The 11,116-nt window shown below is 33.0% G+C and overlaps 1 protein-coding gene across 1 annotated transcript; it reads left to right on the top strand.

Moving 5' to 3' along the window:
* Nucleotides 1-1,205: 1,205 nt before the first annotated feature.
* LOC129000504 (uncharacterized protein K02A2.6-like) lies at nucleotides 1,206-2,213 on the top strand. Its single transcript, XM_054427466.1, has one exon. It carries the CDS (start codon nucleotides 1,206-1,208, stop codon nucleotides 2,211-2,213), a length of 1,008 nt encoding a protein of 335 aa, XP_054283441.1.
* Nucleotides 2,214-11,116: the final 8,903 nt, after the last annotated feature.

Below are 11,116 nucleotides of genomic sequence, written 5' to 3'. Positions count from 1 at the left end.
CTAACAAACAAAGTTGCAGGCGGACAAGAGTTTTCCAAGATAGACCTACGAGATGCATACCTACAAATGGAGGTTGCAGAAGAACACCAAAAGTATTTAGTAATAGCAACGCATAGTGGTTACTATAAATACAAACGTTTACCTTTTGGGATATCATCTAGTCCAGGTATTTTCCAAAGATATATGGAAAGACTCTTAGCTGGGATACCACAGGTTGGAGTTCTTCTGGACGATATTATAATAACTGGAAGGAATAAAAACGAGCATTTACGAAATTTGAGAGAAGTTTTGAAACGAATGAAAGAAGCTGGTATAAAAGCAAAGTCTAGTAAATGCAAATTTTTTGAAGAGTCGGTGACTTACTTGGGACATACAATCGACCGGAATGGAATACATCCTACTGAAGAAAAAATAAAAGCCATTCGAGAAGCACGGTCACCTACTAATGTCAAGGAACTCCGATCATTTTTAGGTTCTATTAACTACTATGAACGATTTATTCCGGGACTTCATGCCATTTGCAGTGATCTCCATAAGCTGACTGGGACTAAATCGCAATGGAAATGGTCCGAACAAGAAGAGGGGACATTTAAAAGAGTAAAAGAAATTCTATCAAGTAAAGACACAGTAGTGCCATACGAAGAAATGAGACCATTGGTAATGGTCTGTGATGCATCAGAAAATGGATTGGGAAGTGTACTAATGCACAGATATGAAGATGGATTAGAAAGACCAATTGCTTTTGCCAGTCGTACACTATTGCCCGCTGAAAAACAATATTCAAATATCGACAGAGAAGCGCTAGCTATTATGTTTGGACTCAGGAAATTTCATCAATATGTATATGGTCGGAAGTTTACTTTAGTAACCGACCACAAACCTCTACAACGGATATTTGGAAATATACGAGATCTTCCAAAAGTTGTAAATAGCCGTTTAGTGAGGTGGGCTCTCCAGTTGAATCAATACAACTATGACATAGAGTACAGAAAAGGAGAAGATAATGGGTGTGCTGATGTTCTATCAAGACTTCCGATTGAAGAAGATCAACCTGAGGAGGCTCACATTGGCTTTTTGAATGTTGATAAGGATGTTAACTCTATCATGTCTTATGACCTCTTGAAACAAATTCATTTACAGATAAAGCAATTAAAATGGCAAAAAACTTTGTATTGAGAAATACATGGCCCCCTGTTGTTCCTGAAATGTTGAAGTCATACAAACAGAGGAAAGATGAATTGAGTGTTGAAGATGACATATTATTGTGGTTTGGAAGAATTGTAGTTCCAGAATGCATGAGAACTGATGTTCTGAAGATATTGCACACAGGACATCCTGGTATTGTATCAATGAGGTCTGTAGCACGGCACTATGTATGGTGGCCCAACATGGATAAAGATATCGAAGTTTATATCAAAAGGTGCACATCTTGTCAAGAGAATCGAGATAATGTGGAAGAAGTACCATTATATCCTTGGAATGTACCTGATAGAGTTTGGGAAAGGGTACACATTGATCTGGCAGGGCCAGTCAACGGATCTATGTGGTTGGTAGGTATTGATGCTTTGTCAAAGTGGGCAGAAGTGGACTGTCTCAAGACAACAAACTCTTCAACAATCATTCAACGATTGAGATCTTGGTTTAGTCGATATGGAATACCAAGTGAAATTGTGACAGACAATGGACCTCAATTTGTATCAAAGGAAATGGAAACATTTTTTGAGAAAAATTCTATCAACCACATAAAAACAACTCCCTACCATCCTAAAAGTAATGGACTTGTGGAAAGACTAATTCGGACTTTGAAAAGACGGTTCTACACAACAAAGCAGGATGTTGGAGATGGAATGCTAGCTCTTCAAAATGTTCTTTTTAGCTACAGAAACTCGCCTCAGAAAACAACTGGTAGGGCTCCTGCAGAATTGTTTCTCGGTCGTAGACTACCAACAATTTTTGACAATATGAAACCTAATCTTAGGAAAAAGATGGAGATGAAGCTTTGGAAAGAACAAGGGAGGGACAACAAAAAAGTTCGAATTTTTGAAGAGGGAGAAGATGTGTGGATTAAGAATGAACATGGAAATGGTTGGTCAGCTGGAATGGTGAAAAATAAAAATGGACTGTACTCATATGATGTACTTTGTGGAGGTATTATAAAAAGGAAACATGCGGACCAGATGAGACAAAGAATGGGAGCTTTTGAATCCGTGTAAAAAGAAAGAGGGGAAAAGTGTTAGATAGTTAAATATACAATGTAGATAATATAATTAGAAATTAGTAGCCTACTTCTGGACAAGCCTTGACAATTACCGTGGATAAAAGTGGACTTCTATAAGCCTAGGTAATTAATTTATTTACTTATTATTATGGTTGTAACTGGACGTATGTATAGCCCGTGGCTTGGCAATCAAATAACAGTATTTATACAGGATAGGCTACTGTTATCAACATTTGAAATTACTGAATTGTTACCAAATTACTTGTTCACAAAATGCAGATTCCATTTTCAGCCGAGCCATTAAAATGAGGATTTGCCGAACAATTATTAATATTACAGAATAGTATTTAATGATATACAACCTTCACATTTCATAAATTACATGTTAGTTTTGCTATGGTCAAAGGTCCAAATCCAAATGTTCCTTTCATTTGGTTTTTATGTAGTAATTTTCTAGAATCATTGACTTTATATAAAGACAATGCTAGAATACCGTAGATGGCTTGTTAATACCATAATGCAAGCATTTTTGTAATCGTTTCCCCGTTTAACCAACTATTCCAAAAGATAAAAATTATATGGTGCAACACAAATAAACAACCCGATCACCTACCTATAACCTACACTTTACCTTCCTAATCTAACCTTACTTCAAAACACTAATACTCATAAACCACGAATACTCATAAACCCCGACCTACCTTCCCCACATGCCGAAATTAGATCAGTGTTCAATCTGCGTTTTATTAATAAGTGTAATAACTTTTTGCACCGTCGATGTAATTCAACATAATATAACCTGTGAGGTATTATCGGATTAAATATCGATTTCGATGCGGTTCGATATATCGCTTATTAGATTCTTATTTCTAACATTGGCTGTTTCTAAATTCTAATCAGCTGGCAACACAAATAGGTTCCCAAGAAAGTAGTCACCGCGGTCCGTATCCCTCCGCTCCTTGTTTATGCTCCGCGCCTTGAGAAAGTAGTTCTGTATATTTTCTCAATTTTCAGTGAATTCCGCGCCTTGAAAAAATGCTTTAACGGCATTTTCTTGTTTATTAAAATCATAGGAATGGTTTAAAAACGTTTAAAAGAAAAGTCTAGAAAGTTAAGAAATACCTTATGATTCTCTTGTTTACATTTTTCTTGTAAACAAAAAGCTGTCATATGGCTACTTTAGACCCATAAGCCTAATGTAAAAAATTGGAAATTTTAAGTTTGTTTTAAATTGCATCAGTATTATCTAATTGAAATTTGCTTGTTTAAAAACCATCTCACTATTAGTCTAAGTAATTTTGTTAAGTTTGGCTGAAATGCGTTCAGCCGTTATTGAGTGATGTTTCTCTATTTGTTGCATTGAAGTTGATCCCAAAGAGCTACGCTCGCTTCGCTCGCTCCGCTCAATAAGTAATTAATACATCAGCTGATTTATTATTATTAAGTTTGTTAGTAAATATTCTGCTTAGGTTGATGTGTTTAAGAATTCAATAAAATGGTTCTTTTATATTTTGAATATCATTTAGTGTAATTCTATAACACCTTTGTCAAGTTTAGAAAACGGCGAAATATAATCTTTACTAGTTAACCGCCCGTGCTCCGCCACGGGAATATTGTCAGCAATAAAAGAAATAATAATTAACAAATAATGTTTATCTTTTTATTTTATTTATGTGTTGTTTGATTTTTTACATGAAAAATAAATGATAGTTTGCCTGTATAAACTATTTTATGTTAATCAAACCGATATATTATTTTAACCAAATGAACTTTTTATATTAATTCGAGTTTCATTTGAAAAAGTAAATAGTATACGAACTGGGCAATGCTGATAACCTAATAAGCAGCTATTTATGCTATTTAGATAATTTGCTTAAGTATATTCCTATATTCGTAGTTTTTTTTCATTACATTTGTTGTATGGAATAAAGATAGTCACTTAGCCTACATGTAAATCACGCATCAGCAGTTGGTCGCATTTCACTAATCTTTGACCCATACTGTGAGTAAAAGCTGTGTTTACGTCGTATATATAAAGTTGGGCATACTTTGTTCAATGTTAGAGGGTATTAACGGTCCAATTTGATGGAAAAGGAGTCGTGGATTTTAAAACTATGTAGACTACCACTACCAGAAAGATGTTGATTCAAGTGAGACTTGGAACTGGCCATTTCAAATGCAGATTTGTATTATATTTTACTCAAATAGTTTTTTGTCTCTTTTGACCCTTAATACTTTTTTTATAGTCGCTGTTGATAAGATTTTCCATAAACTCAAAATGTTGATAAGGAGATCATTTTACCTTCCCCTTGTGACAACATAAGGAAAAAATATTTGTGTCCCAGTTAGTCTGTTCTGACTCAAAATTCATGGATTTGTAGTACTGACAAATCCAATCTAACGACCCCAATCCAAAAAAATTGGTATTTTTTAGAAGGGACCTTCAGAGCACATTTAACACCATCACTGCTCTTTACCTTTTTAGTTTGATGGTTCTCTACATGTTTTTTTTCGTTCTGTATGTCTCTCTACGCCCGGTTAATGATTACCTTTTCTTTTTCTTTTTGTACTTTTCACATCCTGGGGTTAATGATAAAGTTTTATAACGCTCTAATGACGCGAGTCAACATTGCCATTAAACATCAAGTCAGATACTTCTTCGCCAGAACCGAAATCGTAAGTCACAGTTTCTGAAGCAACTTCCCTGTGTAGGCCTACTCGAAAAAAATGTAGTTAGGGTATAGTTCACTGATAAATTGTAGTTCCAAATATCCCAGCGTACTCGCCATCTCGAGAAGGTAAAATTTGGACGTCGAACACTGATCTTGAGTAAGATTAATCACTTACGATAAAATGTTTCTATGTTTAACAATCATTAGCAATTATCTGTACAACTTGCAAGTGGATTTCCCTATGATTGTTCTGGTGGCTATAGAGAATAAATTATATTGATCAAAACAATAAGTTTCCGTCCCCTACTATGGGTATTATTTCACATTCCATACTCAAACTTAAACTCATTTACCACTTTCCTTCAGATCACTTTGCAGGAAAACTAAAACATTTTTGTGTCCCAGTTATTCTGTTCTGACTCGAAATTCATAGATTTGAAGTAGTGACAAATCCAATATAACGACCCCAATTCAAAAGAGTTGGTATTTTTTTGTAGGGACTTCCAGAGCACATTTAACACCAACACTGCTCTTTACCTTTTTAGTTCGATGGTTCTCTAATTTTGTTCGGTATGTCTCTTTACGCCCGGTTGATGATTACCTTTTCTTTTTCTTTTTGTACTTTTCACACCCTGGGGTTCATGATAAAGTTTTATGACGCTATAATGACCCGAGTCAACATTGCCACTAAACATCAAGTCACATACTTCTTCGCAAGAACCGAATGGTAAGTCACAGTTTCTCAAGCAACTTCCCTGTGTATTTGAAAAAAATCACTGATATGTATTGCAGTATTGCATTATGTATTTATGTATTGAAGTCCCACGTATCCCAGCGTACTCGCCATCTCGAGAAGGTAAAGTTTGGTACCACTGAACGTCTAACACTGATCTTGGAGTAAGATTCGTCACATACTATAAAATGTTTGTATGTTCCCCACTCATTAGCAATTATATGTACAATTTGCAAGCGGATTTCCCCATGATTATTCTGGTGGCCATAGAGAATAAATTATATTGATCAAAACAATAAGTTTCCGTTCCCTACTATGGGTATTATTTCACATTCCATACTCAAACTTAAACTCAATTACCACTTTCCTTCGGATCAATTTGCAGGAAAACTGAAACATTTCAAAAATAAGTTAACAAACACTTTCCGTGATCAAAATCGTGTGTTTATAAACAGAAACTCCAAGTTTTAATAATTGCATACTCTGAGGTTATAAAAATAATGTCTGACAAACATTAAACAGCTGACGAATAATTTATAAACTGTGTATTATATTCTTCAATAAGAATTGTATTGACTCGACCTTTAAAGGGCTGTAGGTCGTAGCCCTTAGAAAAAACGTAAATTCTAATGAAGTTCGGCAAATCTATGCATTATCCCCTTTAATTTGAGACATAAATCTTGTAGATCGGTCGAGTAATTGCTGAGAAAACAGTATTTTATACTGATTTACACATGAGTCAAATAGATCAGCTATTGCCTTCTAATGAATAAAACTACGTTTTCAATATTACGCACGAATAAATTAAAACTGCTGAGTGCTTCAGGAAATTTTTATTTACATAATAACGTAAAATATCTAATTTATTTCTTAACACATTTTGTATTTTCCGATTTTCACTTGGACTAACATTCATTTTTTTACAGGTATGATAAACAATGAATTAACAAAATTGTTTTGCTTGGTGGTTTTTATTTATATCAACATCAAAAGTAAACCTCATGAAATGGTTCGATGACTTATGACGTGCAGTTTTTTTTTTTTTTTTTTTTTATTGAATAGGATGAAAGAAAATTTTACCTTTTATAGTAACATATAAAAGGTTTATAGTATAACACTGCATGTAATATTCTCTATTAACAATAATGGAATTTCCAGTCAATTAATTATCATCATTGTTCAAAGTACCTATGACATGGACATATATTGGACACGAACACTACCTGCATTTGCAATTAGGTTTATTATTCTATACTGTCCCGTAATTGAATTCTGATTCACTACATATAAACAGTTGGTGAAGCTGAAGAGTTTTAATCGCTGTCAATAAAAATGTCCATTGTATTGTTTCCAAAATGTTTAAAATTAAAATTCTTATCGAAAATAACTTTGGTGTAATAGGTTTGCGTTTAGCCTCATACTGATGGACTTAATAGCTTCATCATTGTAGGCCTAACTAAATTAGATATTAAGTAAATCATTCCCTCCGTATTTAATTAAGGAAAAACGACACAAACTTGGGGTATTTTCGTCGAAGATGGGGCTCAATATCCTGCAGGTCGGCTCTAATTAACATTTTAAATTACCAATTTCCTCAGGATTGATTTAATAGAAAATCCCAGCCCAACTTGATCGATTCAGTGATATTTAAATCCAGAGATTAGGTTACATTCATAAATGTTAGGTTCATTGTTATATTAAAAATGTAATTGACCAAGTAAGTATACATGCAGTAACTCCTGAGCATAAGAATTAGAAATGTTAAGATTTAGTATTTTGGTTAATAAGTTAATAAGTTGTTTCTTATTGATAACATAAAACATTCCGTGTAGCAACAAATAAATATTCCTATTACAATAATTATTTTTTACGTTATTCAATTTTTATTTAGATACTTTTGTTACATAATTTTAAACTAATATGAATGTTATTTTTCTAACATATTCTGGGGTGTAGTTGAATTTGTATTTAAGCTTATCAAAAGAATCACGAACACTGATTTCAATTAATTAATTCCGACTGAAACTTCATACATGAATTATTTAACTTCATATATGTGAAGATACACAGATCAAATTCCTCAAATGATGTAAATTAATATAATTAAGCCGGGTACGATTATATTAGGACCGCAGGTCAAACAAACTATTTTAATTTGTCTAATCAACAAACACAATTGATTGAGAACCACTGATTCAGAGGAAACGTTTACAAAAATGTGTGTTTTAGCATTTTCCACAGGAAATATCTCCAAAGTATTTATTCGTGATGACTTTTGTACTTAAATTTTAATTACTGCATGTGATTTAATTGCAGGTTAAATAGATAATCATAGATTTTCCTTGTCATATGATGTGTCATGTGCCAAGGTGGAAATATTCAAGCCAAATAAATATTGATAAATATTTGTATTTAATGTTTATTAAATATATTTTTTTTATATGCCTTCCTAATCTTATCACACATTGTATATTGGTCAAAATAGGTAATAAACTTCGTCTGGCTTACATTTCTTTATATTTCTTGAATAAATTTATTCAACTTCATTATCATTTTATAGCCCTCCTTCTTTTCCAAATGCTTTCTTTTCCTGCATGAATTTACCTGGGGGTTTCTTTCCATATTAAATAAGGAAGGATTTTTTATACGACAAATATTTGTTCAAAAATTTTGATTAGGTTATATCAACAAAATAAGACCAAGGTTTGGAAAATGTCACAAGCTACCAACAAACAGATTTAGCCGCAATAATTTTAGCCTTAATCCGGTCCACATGGTTACTGAATGTGTCTTGTATTTACACTTAGCGCACATGCAATATTACAACGTTAAATAAGAGATGTAAGGGTATTTAGGTCTTACTTGGAAGATACCCTACTCTATGTGCTATTTAGGTTCTTATAATTGTATGATATTTTTGTTTTGTATTTGTATTTGTTTTGTATTGTTTTGTTGATTTTCGTTAGGAAGTTCATGGTTGAATCTGCTAGACATTTGATTAGAATAATTATTGTTGAAATTGTGATTTAAAAAAAAAAACATTTCATATCGAAAATCTCTCGGTATAGGCAAACCTCCGAGAAAAAAACTAACCTCTCCGAGGGGGGGGAGGAGCCCTATTGAGGTATAGGGCTTCTCAAATTTATTGATATCAAATATTTAAGAAAAAATAACTTACTACTTAAATTAACAAAATTCATTTAAGAGAAACTTACACAGAAAGAATTTCAATTTGTACTTAACAAACTCATTAAACACACAATGTAGTCATAATCAACAGTGGGGTTTCTCTGTCCTTGAAAATCCTTGATATTTTCTTCGTTATATCAATAAAAGCCAAATTTCTGAAATATCGTAGTGGTTAAAATGTATCGTTTTTTATAACTATAAAAACACTTTAAAATGGCTTTGTACAGTATAACAAATAACAGCAAAAAGCTACAAAATTAGTTGTTCAATTATACAAACCAAATAAATCACTCTTATCAAATCCAGATATAAATATTCCTCTATAAATTTACTCTAACAATTGGGTGCTTGTCTTGCAGACAATGTGTCCATTATGCTAATTTAGCTGTGGGCCAAGAATGCACCCTAGTTATGGCTGCTGTAATTCCAAACAGATAAATCTATTATAAATCCACTCCAATGCAGATGTGCCAGGGAGAGCCAAGATAGTGCTGAGAGCATTGATAATTATGATGTTTTTAGTCCACTTACCAGACCAGGTTCAGCATCTGCTTCTAGTCTAAGATGATTGTATTTTTGGAAACCAATTCCAAGAGGCAAAAGGGAATAAATATGTAGTTGAATGTGTGTATCTGTCTAAACATGTAGTGCTAAATGTTGACCTCTTATTTGTATCATAATTTTAAAGCATATGGGTTTGCTAAGTTTGTGCTGCTTTTGGACACTTTCAAAGGACAAAATTACACATTTTAACTTTTTATTTGTTTGTTTAGCAATTTGTTAAATACTGTTGTTTTGATGATATTCATATAATCTCTAATGTATTAACATTTAGGTGTTAGATTTTAGTCTTCAATTAAAATTATCCGTTGCAAATTTTTATATGTATTTAGTTTATACATATACTTTAATACAGTATCCTACATTTAAATTGTGTATCATTGAAATGTTTCTTTAAGTTCTTAATTTTTCACTGTTATCTACATCAACAAGCTATACAAAATAAAGATCCCTTTCTCGTAAAGACCAAGTCTAAGAATATTTTTGATTTTATTGTATAAAGTAGATAATACCAGCTCTGGGACTATTGATATTTCAAATAGACTGACACAGAAGCAGTCAAGCCAAAGGCTGCCCTTTGATGCAAACAAAAACAGTGTCAGAATATATAATATCCTCTTCTTTGCTTCAGTTTCCTTTTGAAGACAAAGCTGTGTTTTTTAATTTGTTTCCTTTTTCACCATTTTACTTAATTCACAATGTAATGCAACACCTTATCAATTTCAGAAACTTTAAAAAAATAATTCAAAATATCTCGAAATTCTGAGGTTTAAAATTAAAAATTCACTGAACAGAAAATACTGCCTTTTGAAAAATTAACATACACACTATATAATATGTATGATAGCATACTTTATATTAGGAAGGCATTACACAAAAATATATATAGGAAAAAGTGGTGAAGTTTTTGTCAATTTGAAGTTTTACTAAATTTGAAACACATAAAAGAAACTCTTGCAAACAACTCAAATAGACTATATTAGATGAGTCCCCTATATTTTTGCCTTATATTTCTCAAGACTCTCAGTTGGCTTTTCGAGTGGAAGCAACTTAAGTTTTTGATGGGATTTAGCTTCCAGGTTCTAAAATATTCTACCGGGACCGAGTTTTTAGATTATTGGTGTCACTCTAACTACCTCCAACTAACGTTTTCTAATAACTTCCACTTTCATGTATTTCATCAACATAGAAAAGCCCATAAACAGTGAAGGATTAGTAGTAGTCATGGGAGAACACCGAACCCTGCAGCAAACCTTCTTTGGGTTGCTTAAAAGTATTTTAATTGCAGAAAAAATGAAATATTGAATTATAAGTGACCACTAAGGAGAGGTTCAGTATATCGTTGCAAAGCTTATGCAAGAGATTTTGCATCCTGTATGGTATATGGTCTGTATGGTAGAAGCTGCCTCCTAACCCTCAGTCTATTTGGGACTGGCCCAGGCCTTTGACCGGAGCCCTACGACACCCTGTCAGCTGCTTTACTTAGTCACATTTTTTTCAGTCACTTTTAGCGAATTTCCCTATAGGGAAGTAGCTATTACCGTAGGTGGCACGGTAAGACCTAGACCCGGGATCGATTTACTTTTTCATTTTGATGTCCCCAGAGGCCAAAAACACCATTCGTTCAAATTTTTATATATGTATATATATATATATATATATATACGTCCGTGAACGCGATAACTTGAGTAATTTTGGTCCGATTTTGATGAAATTTGGTTTAAAGGTGTAAAGCGGGATAAA

Source organism: Macrosteles quadrilineatus, unplaced genomic scaffold, assembly GCF_028750875.1.
Source record: "Macrosteles quadrilineatus isolate MER2022 unplaced genomic scaffold, UCM_ALF_1.0 Scaffold_8__2_contigs__length_117827958, whole genome shotgun sequence".
Lineage (NCBI taxonomy): Eukaryota > Metazoa > Arthropoda > Insecta > Hemiptera > Cicadellidae > Macrosteles > Macrosteles quadrilineatus.
The sequence above is the reverse complement of the archived record's forward strand: the minus strand, read 5'-3'. Positions and strand labels throughout refer to the sequence as shown.

What these genes read in the sequence shown, in the direction of transcription:
- LOC129000504 (XM_054427466.1), top strand. Translation starts at nt 1,206, where the DNA reads ATGTTGAAGTCATACAAACAGAGGAAAGATGAATTGAGTGTTGAAGAT.